Source organism: Mauremys reevesii, linkage group 16, assembly GCF_016161935.1.
Source record: "Mauremys reevesii isolate NIE-2019 linkage group 16, ASM1616193v1, whole genome shotgun sequence".
In the NCBI taxonomy this organism is placed as follows: domain Eukaryota; kingdom Metazoa; phylum Chordata; order Testudines; family Geoemydidae; genus Mauremys; species Mauremys reevesii.
The window spans coordinates 37,669,801-37,691,886 of NC_052638.1; the positions used below are offsets into that span (position 1 = coordinate 37,669,801).

A 22,086-nucleotide genomic window follows, 5' to 3' on the forward strand; every position below is an offset into this window, starting at 1 on the left:
CCAGAGTGCCTGGAGCAGGTGCTCATGGGACCGGAGAGGCCACAGTAATGTCTTTGTGGGGAGGTGGCAGATTCTCCAGAAGGCCATGACAGAGGGCAAATTCCTGCACTACCCAGGTAGACCTCATGGAATTAAGCTAAACCTTATTGAATTCAGTGTAAGACCTTTCGGGGGGGTCCATTATATTAAAAATGCAGCTGTGTATGGGTTAGTGTAGGATTGTATGTAATTTTTCTAGGAGTCATGACTCCTACAAACCTTGGGGAAATGCTAGAACTGTTTGGGACAATACGTGTGAAGTGGATATCCTAGGCAGTATTTGGGAGGCCTTCTGAAGCTAAGTCCTGAGGAGAAAGCCTCCTTGTCTACCTATTACCTGCTCCTGAAAACTGCAGATCAAATCCACCTGAACTGTACAACCGATGGACTAAATTTGTCATGTGTGTGTGCTGGTTCTAAGGGGAGGCTGTTCTGAACCTGTGATCGAAGGTGACCCCCTTTGTCAGGTTTGAAGGGTTAATTGTCCTGCCAGAGCTCATGCTGGAGTTGGTTTTGATCGCTGGTAGGCTTATTAGCATGCGTGTAGGTTCTTTTATTGTTTTTAATGCTTTCACTTTAAGAATAAAACATGCTTGCTTAGGAAGAGCTGTGTGGTAACTTACCACTGTTGGCAATTACTCTGTTATTTGCCTCTGAAGAAAAAGCAGAAGGAATCTGTTTAGGCAGCTTGGCCTTCGATGGGGATCTCACACGATAGTCAGGAAACTGTGCATCCTGGAAACACTCTGGTCAGAAGGGAAATAGACACGTCTCCACCTAAGAGAGGCAATGGCAGGGGAGCCAGAAGCCTGCGTTGAGTGCCCTTACCGGACCATAAAGGGAGAATACAGGTAAAGTTGCCCTCAACCATGACAGACCTCAGGTCCCATCCCCGGAATCGACACTAACTATTCTGCCCCTGCAGAAAGCCGCAGTTCCCGTCACAATTACTTACACACCGGTTTTGCTCCATGTTTGCCCAGCGCCTAGCGCAGTAGCATCCTGGGCCATGGCTAGGGCTCTTCGGCGTGATGGCAGCACAAATAATAAAGAATAATAATTGACTTTTCCACGTTAATAAAAGTGTGTGTGCAAATCAATGGCAAAACTCAGAGGCTGACTTTAAACTGTTTGGTCCTTAAACCAGAATTCCTGCCAATAAGTATAGCCGTAGTGACTAGGAAACTGCAAGCAGAACTGATTCTCCTCTCAGCCCCAGCATGTGAGAGGAAATAGTGGGGCCAAAATCAATTCTGTGGGTGCTGCAAGGGCCCAGCTCACAGGGTCAGTTCCTTAGAACGGTGACCAGCTTGGCAGGCCAGGACAGTAAATCCCTCCCCATGATTAACCCCAGAAGAATGCAATAGTCAGCACACTGCCCCTTGGGAGGGAAACTGGCTCCCAGTGACTCCCCATTGGTACCAGTCATTTGGACATTGAAGAAGAATGGAGATAAAAAGATACAAAATAGAGCACTTTATTTGCAAGATACAAATTACAAAACCATTTAAAAAGAGGCATAAAATAAATACTCAGCCGAGCAGAGAGAGAGACACACACACAGTACTGGCTTTGGGCTTTCAGTTGTAAGGCACACGACCCCATTTCTTAAAAATTCCCACTCCCTAGATGCGCATGCATAGAAAGCATGATGATGGGTGTTAGTCGGGACATGCACACACATACTGCACCAGACACACGACTTGCACACACATTGGAGGTCAGGCACATGCATTTTTGAGGCTAAAGCCAACTAAACATGAACATTTTACTACAAACTTCTTCTGCATTTACATATATAAAACTATCTCTTTGGCTAAGACAATTAAAATGATCATTTCCTACATTCAATATTTACAAATAATGTTGGGATTTATTTTCAAATTGCAAAATACTTCAATATACAAAAAAACCCTCATTCATAAAGGCAAACAAGAAGTTACTTCAGGAGTGGGTCCTTTGGACGCTAAAGGATATTTGCTCTAAAAAAGTTTCCATTGTCTTTTACCATCAGTGGTATTGCAAACTCTGTTTGGAAGTCAGTAGGACGACCTGATCCCTGGTGACATTCCAGTATGTTTGAGCATTTTAAAATCTTTCACAAGCTTCAGTTCTTCCCATATTGAGGTTTTCGGAAAAGAGGGTGAAACGGCAGCGGCAGATCCTCAGCAGCTGTAAGTCATCATAGCTCCATTGACTACAACTGAGCTGAGGATCTGCTCCTAAGTGTTCTGACTGCCAGATGGGTCACGGACACTAAGAGCTGTTCTGTGACAGCCTCAATATATTATACTAGCATTACCGATCTTTCTAGTCACTCTCCCACAACACGCAAGAAACTTTCCTCATCCACTTGCTGTTAGCACTAGATGAAGACAAAGAATGGTTCAAAAGCCATCCATATAAATAAAATGTAGCCAGAATTCACCGTTCTGGTCTAGTTGCTTTGTTCACAAATGAAAAAATGTTAATTGCTGAGTTTATTTTAAACAACAACAAAGAACAGCCATGGGCATCTAGATTCTAAATCAGAATGTTTTCCACGGGGGAATTCAAACAGTGCTGGGACCAACCAGGGTCTAACTTAACCCCACCATTATTTATTTAAAAAAGCACTCAGACAGTGATCTGTTGATTTTCTCTAAACAGAGGTCTTTGGTGTGTCCCGCAGATATCTTGGAAGATCCTGAATATTTGGTCATGCTGGGTCTCATCAGCTACCGGAAGCATCGGGCCACCGCTGTAGACCTTTCCTGCCTCTTCCACCAGCTGCCTAACCCACAGCTGCTCAACCTACAGGAGAAGGAAAGGCCACCACGATGTTTAAATAAGATGAGAACACTTACGACATACGTCTTCCTCCAACTCACCATAACCACCACCATCCAGACTTCATTGAACACTCTAGCAGGGGTACATGAGCTACTGTCAGTACAGTACATCAGATACCACAAGGAAGAGAATGGTCTAAATGGGAAAACCTCCTTCAAGAGAGAAATTGGGAAAAGAGGGGAAGGCTGGCAGGGGCATGGATAGCTCAGAGGTTTGAGCATTGGCCTGCTAAACCCAGGGTTGTGAGTTCAATCCTTGAGGAGGCCATTTAGGGATCTGGGGCAAAAATCTGTCAGGGGATTAGTCCTACCTTGAGCAGGGGGTTGGACTAGATACCTCCTGAGGTCCCTTCCAACCCTGAGATTCTACAGTTTTGTGCTTAAGGCAACTGGTCTCAGATTCAGGTCTTTGGGCAAGTCACTAACTCTTTTGTCTAGTTAAATTGGAAATTCTTCAGGACAGGGAATGTCTCTTTCTATATACAGAGTGCCTTGCACAATAGGGCTCTAATCTCAATTGGAAGGGGGTGCAGAGAGCCATTTGAAAATGTGACAGGGGGCAGATTTCCCCACCCTAACTAGCCCTCTTCTTCCCTCACCAGCAGCCTGACCATGAGCCCCCACCCTTTCCAATTCTGAGTGAGTGGTGCACAGGATCACAGCACCACTTGGGTTTGGCCTGGCAGTCCCTCCCTCATGACCGATGGGCCAAATTTGAGTGAGTGGTGTTGCGAACGGGCACATAGGGTCACAACACCGCTCGGGTTTGGCCCAGCCAAAAACTGGTCAGGTCATGACCCAGCTTGGCCCTGCCTGCTCTGTGGCTTATGTTGACTGGAGATTTTAGGCGGTGCTGTAATACACATAAATAACACGCTGAATATATATTAGGATGTCATCAACAAAAGAAAGCAAAGATGTCCAACTTAAAGACTCGGTGGTCCTGAATTTTTTTTTTATTTATTTTATTTATTTATTTTTACAGTCTTTGAACAAAGCCATTCTGGGCATAGTAAACTAATTTTCCTATTTGTTTCTAATTTACCACCAGGGTTTTTCCCCACTCATTTCTTCCATATCCTTTGTACTGTAAGATTTTACATGCAAACTATCCATTACTCTCAAGTTTATTCACCCCTTACGCTTGCTTCTCTGCATGAAGCCCTAATCCTGCTGTTAACAGCACAGCCAGTTGCAGTGATTTATCTGACAGTTGCCTCGAAGGCAGGAGTGGGAGGCCAGAAAAAGGTTACCAGGCTGCAGAACAGGGTACATAGTTATTTAGCACATGACTATGCAAACAGAGAGGGGACGGGGGAAAAAATACATTTCTTCCTAATATAGGGCCAGATTTTCAAACCAACAGCATCTGTGTGCAGTTTTGTGCTTACTTTGCTCATTTAATTAATTAATGTGATGACATGGGCCATTTGGGGATGTGTGTGTGCGCAAGTTAAGAAAATTAACTGGCAGCCTGGATGCCTAACTGATGATTTATGCAAGCAAAAACCTGGTTTACACATGCAATTGATGCACATATGTAAACAAGTTAGGCAGGGCTAGATTAATTCTCCTGTGGGCCCAGGGCTATTGTATACAGAGGCCCCACAAAATCTAAGTCTTTTTCCAATTTAAAACAAAATGATCAGTTATGGCATCGAGACTATTAATGCTAAACTTGCCTTTTAATTAATGAAGTTGTTCTGTGATTACATTTCAGTCTTAAAACATGTAGAATATAGTTAATTCAAAATAGTGTACCTCTTACCTTAGAATAGCTGTTACATTAGATTCTTTCTGGGACGGAATTTGGGTGAAGGAGGGGGGTGCAGGCTCTGGGAGGGAGTTTGGTGCAGGAGGGAATTCTGACCTGGGGCAGGGTGTTGGGGTGCAGGAGGGGGTGCAAGGTGTAGGCTCCAGCTGGCAGGCGCTTACCACAGGCAGCTCCTGGCTGGTAGCGCAGCAGGGCTCAGGCAGACTGCCTGCCCTGGCCCCACACCACTCTCGGAAGCAGCCAGCTGCTGGCATGTCTCTGCGTGCCCTTCAGGAGAGGGGGACAGCGCGTCTCCGTGCACTGCCCGCGCCCACAAGCGCCACCCACGCAGCTCCCATTGGCCAGTCCCCATCCAATGGGAGCTGTGGAGACAATGCTGGGGCAAGGACAGCGTGTGGACCCGCCTCCACCCCCGCCAGTGGCGCAGAGACACATGCCAGCAGCCGGCCGCTTCTGGAAGTGGTGTGGGGCCATGGCATGCAGGCAGCCTGCCTGAGCCCTGTTGCAGTGGGGCCCCCCTTAGCCCGGGGCCCTGGGCTGCAGCCCCTCAAGCCCCTACATTAATCCGTCCCTGAAGTTAGGTACGCAAATTGCATGCAGCCCTATGCTTCTGAGGTTGGAAACATCTGGCTCTGAATGTTAAGAGACAGAAACCAGATCGCCTTGGGGATGCATTTCTGAGTTATAGGAGAACGAAGGGGCAGCTCAAGCAATGGCTGTTTCTCATGAATGTGCCTTACCTGTACCAGGATTAATTTACAGCGTAAAGGGACTGTGTCAGGAAACTCTTCGCCAAAGCACAGCAGGACCCTGCTCTCAGGGAAACGGCCCTGGTTGCTGTAGAACTGTTGCAGCTCTAAGAGGAGAAAAACAGATGGTTGGAAAGGATGGAAACCAACTAACTTCCGTGAGACATTAGCACACACAGCTGCAGCAGGTGTCTTATTCACCTGCAGGGAGAATTGCATACACACACCTCGGCAGCAAACCCCCACAAACACCTGCCGGCAGCACTGCATGCACACCCAGCGAAAAGTATTTAGCTTTTATGGAGAGAGAAAATTAGAGGGGGAGGTTAAAAATCCCAATGCAGGAAATCCTTGTTGAAGAGCTGTATAAGCGACACTGTGCTGAGATGCAGACTAAGTTAATCTCTGATTCAATAGCAGGGCGCCTGGGCAGTCCAGGGCCCTGGCTGTACTGCTTCTGTAGTCATTTAGACTGAGAAGAGTCAAGATCCTGGGTGCAGAGCCCTCTGCCTCTGAGTCTGGCAACAAGCACTTCCCGTTCCTCTACAGCGACCCCCTCAGGAGACTGATGGAGCTGCAACTTCTCCCCTCTCTGGAGAGACTGATTTGATGTAGAGCTGAGGTCCTCAACCTTCTTCTTTCTGAGCCAACGTGCTATAAAAACTCCACCGCCCATTTGTGCCACAAGTGTTTTTCTGAATATAAAAGCCTGTCCAGCTGCCCAGGACCCCACACCACAGGATGCCCTGTAAAGCTAAGGTGCTCAGGCTTTGGCTTTGTCTCCACACGGCAGGGCTCTGGATCAGCTTGGGCTCTCTACCCTGGGCCCCATGGACCCTGATGCCAGCCCTGCCTGGCGGACCCCCTGTTTGTAGCCCCCCGGGGGCCCTGGACCCCTGGCTGAGAACTGCTGATCTAGCACTATCAGGGGAGGACTAAGAAAGGAGGAACGACTAAAAGTCCCATCTTCCCACCACAGGGAAGTCCACAGATATTCCTTGTACCCTGAGGAGAAAGAATTGGGCCCTGCATTAATATGTATTAACACAGATTCAGTATCACATGCAGTGCCTTTAGGACTGTTATTCTGTAACCTATCAATTGTGCCCTCGCTTGATGTAAAACACAGCAGTGGGGGTTTTATACAATATCTCCAAACACCACCGCTCACAAGAGAGAAGCCACGGCGTCTGGTGGAAGGGATACGGCTGTGTTTACTTCTATAAGTGTTGGCAAGGATGGAAAAGACTACGTGAGCACTTTGGGGCTGAGGTCTATACATTCGGGGCCAGATCCTGACCTGGCATAAATCAGCATAGGTTCTTTGACTTACGGCATAGAAAGGATGCTCAAGCGGTTAGGCCACTACTATGGGACTTAAGAAACCTGGGTGGAATTCCCTGCTCTGCCACACATTTCTTGTGTGACCTTGGGCGAGTCACTTAGCTTCTCCGTGGCTCGGTTCCCCGCCACCCCACCTTACGCAGGTGCGATGAGGATAAATATGCTAAAGATTGCGAAGAACTCAAGACACATGGTCTCCTGTTCCCATCGTAAGTGCCTTAAAAACAACAGCCCTTCACTGGAGCCGATTTACACCAGCTGAGGATCTGACCCCTATCAGTACAGGAAGATGTAGCCACCATCCTACAGCAACATGGCTCTATCCTTGTGTCAGTGCACAGAGGACAAGGGGGGAGAGAGGGCCCGGAAAACTCAGCTGTAATGAAGAGGGTGGATCAAGAGAGGTGGGAATGTTCCACAAACCTCGGACAAACTGGTTGGAGTCGAATATTTTGACCACCTCATCCCGGTCCAGCTTGTTGGGCCTGTCCTTGTACAGCACGTTGTTTCCACTCCAGAAGACTCTCCCCTGGCACAGCCTCTTGATGAAGATACCCTGCTTGTTGCTATGCAGCAGCACCCCCCGATCCAGGTGCCCGAAGAGCTTCTTGGTGATGTGCTTCTGGCGTTCGTTCGGGATGGCGTCGGCGGAAGGGAACTGCACGTGCTCCAGGCTATCCGGGCCATACAGCTTGTCACAGTGGGCGGGGGCGTGGCTCAGGGAAATTCGGCAGCCTTCATGGTAAGAGGTAGTAGTGTGGCCAACCAGCTTCCCTCCATAATAGAAACTGATCACCATCTGCGAGTACACTGCAGGGAGACACACCCGCACGCAGCCAGTCAGAGGACGCAGCTAACCCCCTCCGCTGCTTCACCCACTGCTGCAGGAATAACCATCCTGTTGCACAGGAGAGCAAAGCTCCAGTTAAGCGCTGAAGCCCTTGAAATGCTGTGTGCCTGGCTCCACAGCAGTGAATGTAAAGTCAGCATCACAGCTCTCTGGGACTAGAATCAGCAGGATAGTCAAGGGCTGCTCCTGCAACCCCGGCACGCATGAGCAGACCTCACTCAGCAAGCATTGTCTATAATGGGGCTACTCCTGAGAGGAAGAACTCCAGCTGTTTCCTCCCTGACCCTCTCAGACTTTCCACTGGGGACACTGATTTTCAGCACAGGTTTTCTGAATTCAGCATGCTCTGTAGCACGCAACCTTTTACCTTCCCAAGCCTCCACAGTCCCACATGTCTGTCTGCAGCTGATAAGCCTGACCAGTTAGATTTACCGATCTACTTTTACCAGTTACCCCTTGGTTAGATTTAGGTAGAACATGCCAGCAGAACAGTTTGCAAACGTGATTACACATGTCAGCATGGTGGGCACCGATTGAATGCACCAGGATCCTGCTACCTTTTCACTGGGAACTGGAGGAGCAGATGGCTGCATACTTCGCACAGTAGCTGCCCCGGAGCAGATTCTAACGCCCTTCCTCACCTTGAATATTTCCTCACTCCAAGAGCAGCCCCACTGTTCCAATGAAGCAGAATATCTGGCAGACCACCACGATACTCAGGTAGGTGCTCAGCCACAGGGGTAATGGGTTTATAATCTGCCCCTTGGAAACTCCCCACCCACTCCAGATTTCATTATCCAGGGAACAATCATCCTGGAACAGCCTTCATCCAAGTGAACTGCGCTGCCTTTAGTGAAGCAAATGTAAAGGAGTCTGAGACCAGGACAGCCATTTTATGCTGCCATGTAGGTGTGCAGGAGGGCATCCCCTGTGGGCCTGGCATCCTTCCTCCAACAAACTCTCTGCCCTTAAGGTGTCTCAGACTTTGTCCCTTGTTAGATAACTATATCGCACTGTGTTTGCATCTGCCACTCTGCTGAAACCTGCCCTTTCGCCGCGCTACTGTTTGTTATCTAAACAACCTGCTAGGTCTCCACATAAATGCCTGTACCGATGCACAGCAGATTTGCCGTGGGTAAGCAACCTGCATGGTGGATTTGCAACCAAGAGCCCAGTCCTCAGCTGTGCCAAGCCCAGTTCTCGCTGTGGCTGGAAGGGAGCGAAGGAGGCTTAATGTCACCTTTACACTCCTCTTCCCCAATCCTGGTGGCACCCAGGGGCTGGTTTGGTCCTCAGCACAAGTCAGACCAGCCTCAAGGTGCCATCTAGGTGCTGCTGTGCTGGCCAGATCACCGAAGCACAGAGCGCTCTGGCCACAGTCACTCCAGTTTTTGGCATATCTTTAACACCTGGGGAAGGCTGGAAGGACTGGCACAGAGCCAGGGCTATGGTAGCCTCATGCCACTTGGGGATTTCCCTACGCTCAGGGAATCCCCAGCTGGCTCTTTAAGCCAACTTTACGTGTTGTTGGAGCAGTGCAAAGGCATCACCTTATTGGGCAGAATCTGGCCTCCTCCCGGGCACACACATCTCTGCTACTGCTTAGAAGCTTTAATTCCTTTGCCTGGGTGCTGAGAATGGAACAGCGGCTTATGAAGTCAGAGCGTTTCTGAGCAATTAAGCCCTAAGCTGCCATTTTCGGTGGCTCTGCCATTTTTAATGATTATTTTCTCTGGGTGCACATGAACAGGGCCACAATGGCAGCGAAGCCAGGCCCCGCCTGCGAGTGCCACATGAGATGCAGCTTACACTATATCGACTGAGGGCACAGTACGTAACTGAGCAAGGAAGTGGGATTTCCAGTACCTGACTGCAGCTGTTCATAGCCGGAGTACCCATTCATCAGGGGCATAGCTGCTGTGGGAGAAGAAATAAAGTTATATTTGTGTGTCAAGTTTTGACACAAGCACCGGGATCTCTGGTAAAATCCAATGACCCGGCCGCCCGCTCGTTTCGCCCCAGTGCCATTTCCTCTCCACCCCTAAATTCCTCCTCTCCACATCGTCCTGATCCCTCCACAGTTTCATGAGAGAAGAAAACCCTGCAAGGAGCCTTGCCCACATCAGGGGTTCCACTTCCCCGGCCAGATGAGCAGCGATAGAATGGGGATTCCCAACATGGGATCCAGAACGGTGCTGCCATGTACGGGGAATTCACTTAACAATGTACCACTTTAGAGCCAACCTGTCGCTTTAACCCCATTGGGCCTGCAGCTGTCGTCTTTACCATTCCCCGTGGAATCAATGGGAGTTTTGCCAGAGCACAGACTACAATCTCACTGCCAATGCAATGATGAAATGAACCTTATACTTTAGATCTGGGGCTTCTGAATGTCTGCAGAGTCAGACGTAACCCCCTGAGCAACTACAAAACGTTGACGGTCATGACTCATGCCATTGCAAAAGTCATTTTTCCCTGTACTTACAATAAGATTTAAATTCGAGGTATGATGATATTTTAGGCATTCTTAATAAACTTGTTCCTCAAACATAAAAATCCTCCACAAGCACCAAATATAGAGGCAGCTATTCAGAGATCCCCAAAATTAGTCTTTGCTATCCTGGTTGGGTCCTCGACGGATTACCCAATCAAACTAGACACTCTGTTCTATAAGTCCTGGATATGTTGTTAGTGTCTTACCAGGGCTAGGTTGCTGCATCCACCAGTCTGGTATTGGAGGGTTTCTACAATTCTCCTGAGGTGGGGAAGGGCTTCTCTTTATTATACCAAGGTATTCGTCTACAACGGGGGACTGAGGAAGACAGAAAAGCCATTAGATCATCCAGGCAACAAAACCGAGGTTAAGCAGTTTTGCAGTTTCAGGCAATCAACATCGTATCAATGGCAACCAATACCGTATGGAAACAAGTCGTTATCTAAATTGCTCACTGGCCCTTGAACAGGAATAGTAAAAACGAACATACTGTGACACAGGTGAACTCTTCGGTTTAGAAGGTTAGAAGGAGGGGGCCTTGGATTTCATGGGCACGTGGAGAGCAGAACTTACCCCAACAATTTTGCATCACAAGGCAGGGCGACAAGGGGAAGGATAGTTCAGTGGTTTGAGCACTGGCCTGCTAAACCCAGGGTTGAGAGTTCAATCCTTCAGGGAGCCATTTAGGGATCTGGGGGGAAATAGTTGGGGAGTGGTCCTGCTTTGAGCAGGGGCTTGGACGAGATGAAATCCTGAGGTCCCTTCCAACCCTGATATTCAATGATTCTATGATAAGAGCTGCAAAAATCTGACCCTCTGGTGAAACTTTTACTGAACTGTATGCAAACGTGAGATCCATTGATATGACAAGCAACTACCGCAGGTCTACGCATTGTGTTACATCAGAGATGGGCAAACTACAGGCCACATCTGGCCTGCGGGACCATCCTGCCTGGCCGTTGAGCTCCCAACCGGGGATGCTAGCCCCCGGCCCCTCCTGCGCGGGCAGAGCTGCGCACTCCTGCTGAGCAGAGCAGTGTGTCCAGCACCAGACGGCACGGCTGCCAGACATGCTGCTCTGAGTAGCCATGGTAAGGGGGCTGGAGGATTGGATAAGGGCTGGGGGGTCCCTGGGAGGGCAGTCAGGGGACAGGGAATGGGGGTGGAAAGTGGAAGAGGGCGGATAGGGGGTCGGGGCCGGGCTGTTTGGGGAGGCACAGCCTTCCCTACCGGCCCTCCATACAGTTTTGCAACCCCAATGTGGCCCTCGGGCCAAAAAGTTTGCCCCTGTGTTACATGAATGAATGTAACTAACATGTCTGTAAAACATGCAGATTTGTTCTTCTTGCACCAGTGATATCAAAATCTAGTTCCCCTGGTCCTATCATTAGAAAACTGCAAGACACAATTTCATGGAGAAACTTTACCATCTAGACCTTCCAACCAAAGAGAGATTGCTTCACTATAGCAGTTAGTTACCTCTTTCATTAGGTCATCTATTGCAGAAGGACTGCAGTCCATGTCCGTGGCTTCATTCAAGCTGCCTCCATTAGCAATACCTGCTTTGCCTGGAAAGAAATATAAGAATTCAGAGCTCAAGGCATCATACCACATGCAGTGATCTAACAAAGAATCAGACCATACAGCATGCAAGAGAAGGCCATGGGATAGGGGTGACTTGCTTTTGGGAAATGTTTACCATTGTTAAAATACAGAAACCTAGAATCCTTCATGGGACCTTACCCCTCACTGCCGTGTATGGGGAATTCACTTGACAATGTACCACTTTAGACCCAACCTGTCGCTTTACAACGGTGCAAGCCACTGGCCCTGCAGCTGTTGTCCTTTCCATTCCCAGTGAAATCAATGGTAGTTTTGCCAGAGCAAGGACTGCAGGATTGAGCCCAGCGGATTGCATGGGTGTGAATAAGATTAAATCCAGAAAGCAGCCACAGTTCTGCTGGGGCTGGGAACAGTTTAACCTTCACTGGAGACTTTTTTCCCTCTGCCAAAGCACAGCTCTACATTGTTGAGGGGAACGATTTGCATAATGCTTATAACAAGTGTACAGAAATATAAAGCCTTCTGCGTGAATGAAGTTGACAGAGACCAACATGCTAAAGGTAGACTTCCTGACAACCAGATTTTGCATGCTTAAAAAAAAAAGCAAAAACAAAACCACAAATAAAAATAAACTTAGCACAGCTAACACCAGACCGGACATCACAGCAACAAATGTTCTCTGCTGAACCCCGGTTACTATAATCGCTGCTTTTACTGTTGGGTAATGCGAGGGAGTTATTCTATTTCCTCAGCATCTGTACAGATTAAAGCAGATGTGCCTTTAGGTTAGAAGGGGGCATCAGGACTGAATGTAAGGCCAAAACCACAACTAAAACCTTCCCCAGGACAGACTTTGGGGCTGATTCTGATTTCAGCCCACACTCGCCCTGAAAGAACTCCATTGACGTTAGTGGAGTCACTCCAGGTTTATACTGGTGTGAGTGAGAACAGCATCAGACCTTCTGAGCCAGACTGCCATAGAGTATTGCCAGCTAATGTCACAGACAGCATGCTCTGTTGTTTGGTTTTTTACTCGGGGGAATAGCCTCTCCTACTCAAACAGCTGTGGGATGAGGCAATGGAGAGGAGGGTGAATTCCAAACTTTCCACATGGAGTTTTCCCCAGATCCTTCCAGCGGGGGTGGAGGAGTGTTTGCTCTCCTCCCTGCAGGAAGAAAGGAAAAAAGTCTGGATGGTTGGGCTTCCAGTGGCTCTCCACATGCAGATCCTGTGCATCTTCAGTGGCCTTGGGACCCTTGTCCCTGTCCCCAGCATACAGCCTCCTGCCAGGCCTTTCCTTGCTAAGAGGCAACCCCAGACTCCTCCCTGAAAAGGTTCCACAGTCCAATTGGCTACAGTAAAGTGAAGGCAGTTTAAGGCTTTGAGGAAGAAAGGATGCATGACGCCCTGGCCTCTCCTCCCCCAACCCCTTGATCTCCCATATCTGCCTTCTGCCTGCCCCTCCCTAGCCCCGGATCCCTGCCCCACAGCTCTAGGGAAGAGTGGGACAGTGCCATGGGGATGGCTGATTCCCCTCCCCCCACCCATCCCATGACCAGGGCAGCTCTCCAGGCACTGATCTAGGGGGGTACAGCCTGACGCAGTGGAACCATCCAGATTAACACTGGCACACATGAAGGTGGGATGTGGCCCAGGAAATGCAGCTCGGTATCTGAATGCACATCAGAGCTGGCGTAAGTCCACTTCTGTTTTTCCCTTTGCTTTAATAACCAGACACAATCTCTCTTCTCCTATAAATCCTTCAGACGGTCAATGCTCAGGAGGTAGGTGGCTATGGAACAAGTCACTTAGTTTATCAGGACACTTACATTTCTGCTCTTCCTCTGGGACGATCCTGTACACTTTGTATGGCTCTGAGATGTCCAGCTGGGACCTGTCAGTCACCTCCTCGAAGTCCGGGCTTTTGTTCAGAGCACAGCGTAGCCTCGTTTTCCAAGTGGCTGGCTCGGCTTTGTCACCTTCTTTAAATTTCCCTTTGAAAACTGCCCAAGCCTAAAACAAGAGAGAAAAGTGCCACAGAGCTGAAGAACCAGCTTTACAATTAGAGCTCTGTTTTACGGGGTTTATTAATTTCATTTTTCAGGGTTTATTTTTAGCAATTTTTGAACTTTTATGCAGATGGCAAAAAAAAAAATCAGGGGATTTGGGGCCCTCTCTGTGTATACAGCAATGAGCAATCGCTTGGTAATATTCCCGAATGGTGCTTTAATGTAGTACCATTTCAAACAGCACCACATTAAAGCGCACTAGGGAGTCTTTAGTGAGCACCAGCAGGGTCTACACAGACCAATTAATGCACAGCACATTAGAGCACTTTAGAAACCACACCCCCATAGTCTGTATTGCAGCTCTGTGTAGACAAACCCTTTAGATCCAAGTAACCGTTTCTGGTGTTTATTGGCTAAACGCCAATTTCACTGTCTTCTGATTGGTTAAAGGCTAAAATCAGAAGCCCAGTTTATAACTTCAGGGCCAAATCTCACATTTGTTCCTCAAGGCCATTTCCTGATGTTGTCACTCAGGGAAACTCCTAGTGACTTCCACCGCAGATCTAACCACCACTCCTAGGTACTTGCCTGGCCACTGTCACTGCAGCGTCTGAGCTCCTCACAATCGTCATTGGATTTATCCTCAGTCACAACACTGCTGTTAGGCAGAGAAGGGCTGTTATCCCATTTTCACCAATGGGAAACTGAGGGGCAGAGATACGCTTCTTGGATAACCTTGAGCAAGTACATCAGCTGTGGGAACTGAAGCCTCATCTCCTAGGTCAGGGCCCTAACTACTGTACTGTCCTTCACGCTGATTCACAAAGTGCCTGATTCTCCAGGGCACTGCAGCTTCTGCAGTCATCATTTAAACCCATGGAAAATGCTTCCCACTCAGAGTTCTCCATTCATCCCAGGAGTAGTGTTTTACAGTCACTTTGTCCAGGTGGAAATGACCACTGAAGGCACAGGGCATGGGAGAATCTGGCCCACAATATCAGTGTAATCTCTGACTCGCCAATGCAAAGAGGAAGCTGCAATAGGTTTTGATCAAGTTTAAAAAAAAAAAACCACAACAAAAAACCTCTTGCCCCAAAATCTGACAACCAGCCGAGAGGGAAGACTATTGCATGCAAATAGCCTGTATCGGGCCACCATATCCCTGACATGAAATTATTTTCTTTCCAGAATTTTGCACAAATTGTGATTTACACAATCTGTCACGGTCCAAAATTAGCCTTGTAATTACCCTCATCATGATGGGAAGGTGAGTGAGAGATGAGGGGAGAGTCTGGAGCTTTGCACTCTTCTTTTTGTTGGTGTGTTCCAGCTCTAAACTAATCTAAACAATCTTGTGTGTGCTCAATACTCTCGCCCATGGAAGGGCTGATTTCCAAAAACCACATTTGCAATTAACACAACTGTGCTCAGCTCAGGCATAATAGCAACAATTGGGGGTAGGGTTTTTTAATTGTTTTTACATAGCAGATGCACAATGGTGCATTCATTCTTGGAAATCACATCCACACCACAACGTTAAGTGCTTTTAAAAAGCTATCACTCAAGGCTGGCATGATTTTCATTGCAGGGGAGGCAGTGTTGCCCAGTTGATATATTGTAGCACAGAAGTGGAGACTCAGGAGACCTGGTTTCTATTCTCTGCTTGGCCACTGGCCTGCTGGGTGACCTTAGACAAGTCATTTCCCTGCTCTGTGCCTCTGTTTCCCCATCTGTGCAATGGGGATAATGATACTGACTTCCTTTGTAAAGCACTTTGAGATCTACTGACGGAAAGATCTATATGAGAACTCGGTATTTTTATTATTATTATTACAGGCTAGTGAAAATTCATATTTGGGGACATTTGAAAAAGCTTATCAACATGGTGTCTTGCAATATAATGTCCACATATTGATTTGGAAAACAATATTAAATTAGCAGGCATGATCTCTTTGGAGCAGTTTTGGTGTGCCATAGAAATACTTCTTTAGTCCCTGATCCTGCAGAGACTTGACTGAAGTCAATGGGACATTTTGCAGTGAATAAAGCTGTGCACGTGAATAAGTGTTTGCAGGATGAGGGCTGTAGCTTTGTTTAGAAATAAATATCTACAGCAACAATTCATAATAAAAACCAGAAAAAGACCAGCTAGGACCACCAATATACACCATATTCAGTCTTAGCTTTTTTAAACTCAGAGCCATAAACTCCTGAAAAGTTGGAGACACTAACTCACTAGGTCAAATTCTGCACCTTACACCTGTGCAGCCTCAATGCAGTCAACAGGGCTCCGGCGCTATGTCTGAGTCAGATTTAGCCTACTGCCACGGTAATGTAGTTTTATCAGGACCCAGAGAGCTGTAGGTGATTTCATCTCTCTACAGAGGCGGTTCTTTGCAAACAGCAATTGTCCATGAAAAATTGTTAGACCAGCCCTATCAACAACGGCTGTGGGGGCTCAGCACCTTTAGGAAGAGGTAGGAGATGTATTATTAATGCCCGAATTACTTTAATTTAAAGAAGAATTGCAGCTCTAGGCAATTCTCACTGGGAAAAAAAAAACATGCAAGGATGGAAATCTGTTATAGTGCCAAAAAGGAGAGCAGGCTGAACACTGCCTGCAAAGTCAGTGGGAGACAAGGGCACTCAGTAACTCTCCAGAGGCAATCAGCAGCCTAGAGAATCAGAGCCAGGAGCAGTGCTGCTCAGGAAGGAAGGAAGGGGATGTGTCTAATATGTTTGCAATGAAAGAAAAAGTCACGGTACATGAGCAGTGTTAAGAAAAGAAATTTACCGTCTCTCCTACCTTGAATATAGAAGCATCCACCTCCTGGTTGTAATCCTGTTTCCCAGCATGTTTCCACGGGATCCGGAACATGCTTTTTTCTTCGTTTTCCCAGATCAGTCCTGGGTACATCCCACTATCGATCTGTTCAATCAGCCACTGCCTGAGCCGTCTCCCACCATTCCTGTCACACATCCTGAAAGTGAAATTCGCAGGATCCGTTAAATGCCTCCCACCAGGCACACTCCTGCCACATACAGAAATCAAGCGTCACACTTCAAGGAGCTCTTCTATACAGTACGCAGACATCAGGAGTCAGCAGCAATTGGAGGGGGGTTAGACTACGCACCATTGGCCAGGGCTGTCTTCATTTTCTAGGTCTTGTACATGGTCAGCACTTAACAGACAATATACAGAGATATCAAAATGTCCTAACTATTGTGTACAGATAACGCCAAAACTATTAAATGCCCCCAATACTCTGTGACAGACAGCCCATTATAAATTACTATTAATAGCAATCATTTGCACTTATATAATAACTACCATTCAAGGATTTCAAAGCTCACTATTATTATCCCCATTTTACAAATAAAGAAACTGAGGCACAGAGAGGAGATAAGTGATTTGTCCCTAGGCCACAATGGGGGTGGGTGTCAGCCCCAGCTCTCACCACTAGGCCATGCTGCTCACTATTCACACTGTGGATTCAAACTTGATTTCAAGGCTCTTTGGGGCAAGGACTATCTTTTTGTTCTGAGTCTGTACAGCGCCTAGCACAACGGGGTCCTGGACCAGGGCAGAGCTCCTAAGTGCTACCATAATACACCTAATAAATGAGGAAAAGAGCACAATGTAGATGTAAAGAATCAAATTCTGTTTTCAGTTACACTGGTGTAAATGCACAGTCCCTCCACTGATTTCAGTGGAGAGAGAATGTTTAATAGCCAAGGGCAGAACCTGGCTTCAAGTGCAGTCTGCAGGGCCCATATGCATCTGCTTGTAAATTGGGGAGGGGAGGATCCAGGAATAAAACAGACATTTCATAGAACTAACATAGAGCCTCTGTGAATCAGACGTGTCCAACACTTCCATAGAACTGTCCCTCTTGGAAAACTGCAGGCGGGACAGGAAACTTAGAACTTTCCTCCCCAACTCCTCTGTCCCTGCTCACAAACACTTCTTCCCATAATATGCACGTTGCGGCAGATCTTGACAAATGCCATGAAAAGGCGGCTTTCTATTGTACAAAATCATCTTCTTTGTAGTTCAGGTGCCAGTCACAAGAACAACAGCTGGAAATCCCCCCGGTTGGCTGAAAAGATGCTCAGCCCTTAACTAAACATTTGTCTTGCCAACGTTTCAGTGCTCTAGACTATTTCCCCCTGTTATTTTTGATGTGAAAAATTCCTCACGCTGTGCTGGATGCCTGCCTTAACCAGGCTAATAAAGATGATGAAAGCTACCCAATGAACGGACTGAAACTCCCAGGAGCACTATGGAAAAGAAGCCTTATTTGAATCAGTCTAGCTGGAGTAACAAGAAACAAAAACCACACTGTATTAGTTGGCTCCCTTGGATTATTACAATTTCTTCTCTCTGGCTTTTACACTGAGGGCAAGAACTGAGCTGGTGTAAGCTGATGCAATTCCAGTGACTTACATGGAGCAACGTCTACTTTCACCAGCAGAAGATCTTACCAGTTACATGATGTATTCACTGCATACAAAATTAGGGGCTATGGGGCCCGATACTGCTGTACCACTGAAGCTCCAGAGATGTTAGTGGAGTTATTCCTGCTCTTCACTGCTGGGAGAGGAGAACGAAATCCACTGAGTTTGCACTGAAGCCTATTTAGTAAGTGGACATGCTCTAATGGTTAGCATTTCTTATCCCTGTCCTTGCTGCTCACACAGACTCCATTACCTCTCGCTGGTACAAGGAACACAGGACTGAGCCATTAATTAGCACATATACTAATTAACTCAAGTAAAACGCAGTTAGCATTTCAGAGACTCATCTAATTATAGTGCATTCAGCATCATTATAGTTAGAAACTGAGAATTTCCCCTAATCACTGGGCCTCTCATTATAGCTCAGCAGTTTTAATATACATCATGCTGAAAGAGACAGAGTTCTCTGCCTCGTGTAATTTTATTCCATTTTGGCTGTAAGTCAGTTTGGCTGTGTTTTAGGGACCAATCCTTAGTCAGACAATAAACCCTGTTGATTTCAAGGAGCTAACTTATGTGAGCAAGTCATCCAGGATCAGTGTCTTTGTTGCATGAGAATAGGTGTGTACATTATTTGAATTTCCAAAGCTGTTTTTGCACACCACAAAATGGTGGGGGGGGATAATTCTTTTAAACAATTAAGCAAGCAGGTCATTGGCATGCTGGTAATAGGCACAATTTGAAAAGCACCTGTATGCACATACTCAACTAAGTTTAACAAGAATTGTGATCCACAGTAACCCACAACTGAAGTCAATGGGGATTGTGTGGGTCTATCCCAGGGAAAATCTGTCCGCACATTATGCATGGATAACCTACATTCCAAACATGGATTTCAACTGGATCATGCTCAAGAGGTTCCTCTGAGTGATAGATTATTCCATTGGCCAAATCCTCACACTCAGGACACCAAGCAAAAATTCAGGTAATAGATTCAGGAGTCATGACAATGTCAGTGGAAGAGTGGTCCTAATTCTACAACTGCATGCTAAGGACCTGCACACCTAAGGAACCACAATATTCCAAAGGATCTAAGACTGTAGAAGGATGGGTTAGGGAATAGATCACCCAAACCAATGTTTGCACTGGCTGGCTGGTTCTTTTTGATGACATCACTTTGTGCAGCATCTCCCAGTGGTGGGAGGCCCCAGGGACTTCATTGCTTCAAATAAATATGTAAAGCGAATAATCCCAAGCCTTAGTCTAACTTCCCCCACCCACTCTGCTTCCTGATTTCAACCACTCATTTCTTCCAATTGTTGAAAGGTGTTTTTATCCTGTCTGATACCAATTAGCATCCCATTTTCTTCTTCAAGGGGAGCTGCAGATCATGATTTAGATAGATTCCCAGGATGCTACGACCAGCATTTTTCCTCCCTGGCCTCCACATCAGAGATGGGAGCAGCCTAAACAGCAGCACAAGGGCTCAAACAACTGATCCATTTTCAGTGTTTCTTCCTCTTTTAGAAATGGCATTTTTTCACCCCTCTCCCAATTCCATTTCTGCAGCAGGTCCTAAACAGTTTAATCATTAGGAAGTTCACAGCAAAGTCCAAGACCACCTAAATTATGATTTGTTGGCTCATTCCTCTGAAAAAGGATCCACAGTAACATTAAAGACAAACCATGTAAACAGTCAAAAAGATCCTGTGTACACACTTCACTTCTGTCTCTGAATTACTCAGTGATATTTAGGCAAATTCTTCTGTTTGAGAATAAACTGTTAATGCTTCAAATTGTCTTTTGTAACTTTTTACTAAGGTCCAATAGCACTAACTTGACAAGGTGCATTTTGAGGCCATTGCCTAACTCAGGCCAAATGACTTTGGGCCTAATTAAACTAATGTTAACTGTCCAACTTAACCGACACCATCAAGGTAACAACTCTTCCCTAATTTATCCGATTGTTCATAAATGCTGTCCTTCCTTCCTGTTAGGCCAGAATCCCTGACACATTGGCTTGGCTTCCACACCATGCAAAGCATGCAAACCCTGAATGACTGATATTTGGGGTTTACATGATGTAACAGTTAGATGGAGTTTAACAGAACTAGCTGGTGGCATGACACGCCACATGCTGACTGGAGATCCCTTACAAAATGTAGGGACGCTGGAGCTAGTTGAAGACTGAGTGCACACATGACATAGGAATGACTTTGCCTTTTGTACATTTAGCCCAAACCTTTTATATTACTCCGTCTTTATTACCCCAGAGCCCAAAAGTGGCCACCATACCCATTGCTTAAATAAGAGATCAGCTCAATTCAAGAATATGGTTTGGGGGCAAAAGATAACAGCAGGGCTCCATCACACTGCTTGCTCACTCGTCATTCTGTCCAGATTCCTATGAAGGTTAGCCAGAGTTCTGTCTAATTAGAGGGTGTGCTGAATAGACCCCATAACCTGTGTCTAGCCTAACTGTGCCTATTCCAATTTTGGGCTCAGGTGGGATTCGTAATAGCCCAGTTAGAACAACAAGACTTTATTGTACTGTTTAGGGAGCAGGAGACAATAAGATAGGGATCAAAAGAACATAAGCCTGGCCACACTGGTTCAGAACAATGGCCCACCTAGCCCAGTATCCTGTCTTCCGATAGTGGCCAGTGCCAGATGCTTTAGAGGGAATAAAGAGAACAGGGCAATTATCGAGTGATCCATCCCCTGTCATCCAATGCCAGCTTCTGGCAGTCGGAGGTTTAGGGACACCCAGAGCATGGGCCTGTGTCCCTGACCACCTTGACCCAGAGCCAGTGACAGAGCCTGTCACTAGGCAGGGTCACAGGATATTGCACATCCCTCCAAAGCAGTTTCAAAGCACCAGTTACCCTCACAGCTTGTGTGTATTGTGCCCAATGCACTTGTTTTTTTTTAAGCAGAGACCCAAGGTGGGAGTTTGGAATTTTGGAAGAGGGGGGAAAACATTCCAAGCTCCCAGCTTCTCCATTGTTTCATGAAACTGCTCAAGAGGTAATGCTGCTGGCATTAATGCAGGACGGTGTGGGGTGTCATTTTTGTTGGGGTCTTGTTTTAAGTTAATAGAAGCTTTACATATGTTGCTTTTCCTCCAGCCTGTACTTTAGTATGATGGCTATGGGCAAAACCTTTTACCTTGCCTTTGCAAACTAGCAAATGCTCTCCCAGACACCAGTCTGAGCGTTTCACCCAGGTGTAGTCCAGATAACATTATTTAAATATAAAAGAGAACATATATGGAAAATATCTGCAATTATCCCTCTCCATAAAATCACTGAGGAATCATTGATTTATTTCTTGTCAACATAGCAGGCGATTGTTTTAATCAATTAGGTCCTGGGACAGGCGCTGCACTCCACATTCTTAAGGGTCATTTCTGATCCCTGCCTGGAGCGAACTCCATGCTTTCATTTAAAGTTAGGTCAAAATGCAGTAGCAGAAGGCACGGGGGGAGCCCAGCGCGGATCAGCGTGAGGCAGAAACGTGCCACCGCCAAAGTTCAAATCTCACCTGCAAAAAGGAAGCTGAGGTTGCAAAGAAATAAAAAGCTCCTCAAATCAATGCCAAAGCGGGCCAGGTTACATTTGCAAATGCAAACGTTAGTCAATGGTTTTAAAGAGAAGAGGCAAGGCTTAGCAAAGCCCTTGTGCTAACGCACCATTTGGACTCTGCCCGGCCAACCTACCAACTACCCTGCCAGCTGCAGAATGTTCTGCTCGGAGGAGGAAGGGGTGAGATGCAAATACCTGTCAGCGGTCTGCAGAATCGGCTTGCGCCCCGGTCGCTGCTCACCCAGATGTGCCGAGCGGCTGCGCGCAGCTGGCTCGCTCAGCACAGCGCTCACAGGCCAGAGAGGGTAAGCGAAAGCAGGCACTCCCCCGCCCCTTCCTCGCATTTATTAAAAAGCAGGGGGAGGGTCTGCGATATCCCGCCTCCGCCAGG

At 47.0% G+C, this 22,086-nt stretch overlaps 1 protein-coding gene across 2 annotated transcripts; it reads right to left on the reverse strand.

The window, feature by feature from the left end:
• Positions 1-1,515: 1,515 nt before the first annotated feature.
• IRF8 (interferon regulatory factor 8) lies at positions 1,516-22,026 on the reverse strand. 2 transcript variants are annotated; one of them, XM_039503345.1, is made up of 9 exons: positions 21,891-22,026; positions 16,460-16,634; positions 13,474-13,657; positions 11,561-11,649; positions 10,288-10,399; positions 9,454-9,501; positions 7,161-7,547; positions 5,385-5,500; positions 1,516-2,832 (listed from the first exon to the last, which is right to left on the reverse strand). In XM_039503345.1, exons 2-9 carry the CDS (start codon positions 16,631-16,633, stop codon positions 2,656-2,658), a joined length of 1,287 nt encoding a protein of 428 aa, XP_039359279.1. In that variant the 5' UTR covers position 16,634; positions 21,891-22,026; the 3' UTR covers positions 1,516-2,655. The 2 variants fall into 2 exon arrangements, with proteins under 2 accessions (XP_039359279.1, XP_039359278.1); XM_039503344.1 differs by having other exon boundaries at positions 9,454-9,504.
• Between the last annotated feature and the right edge of the window lie 60 nt (positions 22,027-22,086).

Coding starts and splice junctions, on each gene's coding strand:
- IRF8 (XM_039503344.1), bottom strand. CDS start 16,633: ATGTGTGACAGGAATGGTGGGAGACGGCTCAGGCAGTGGCTGATTGAA. Junction 13,658..16,459: donor TGGATGCTTCTATATTCAAG/GTAGGAGAGACG, acceptor CTCTTGTTTTAG/GCTTGGGCAGTTTTCAAAGG. Junction 5,501..7,160: donor CTCCAACCAGTTTGTCCGAG/GTTTGTGGAACA, acceptor TTCTCCTCTTAG/AGCTGCAACAGTTCTACAGC.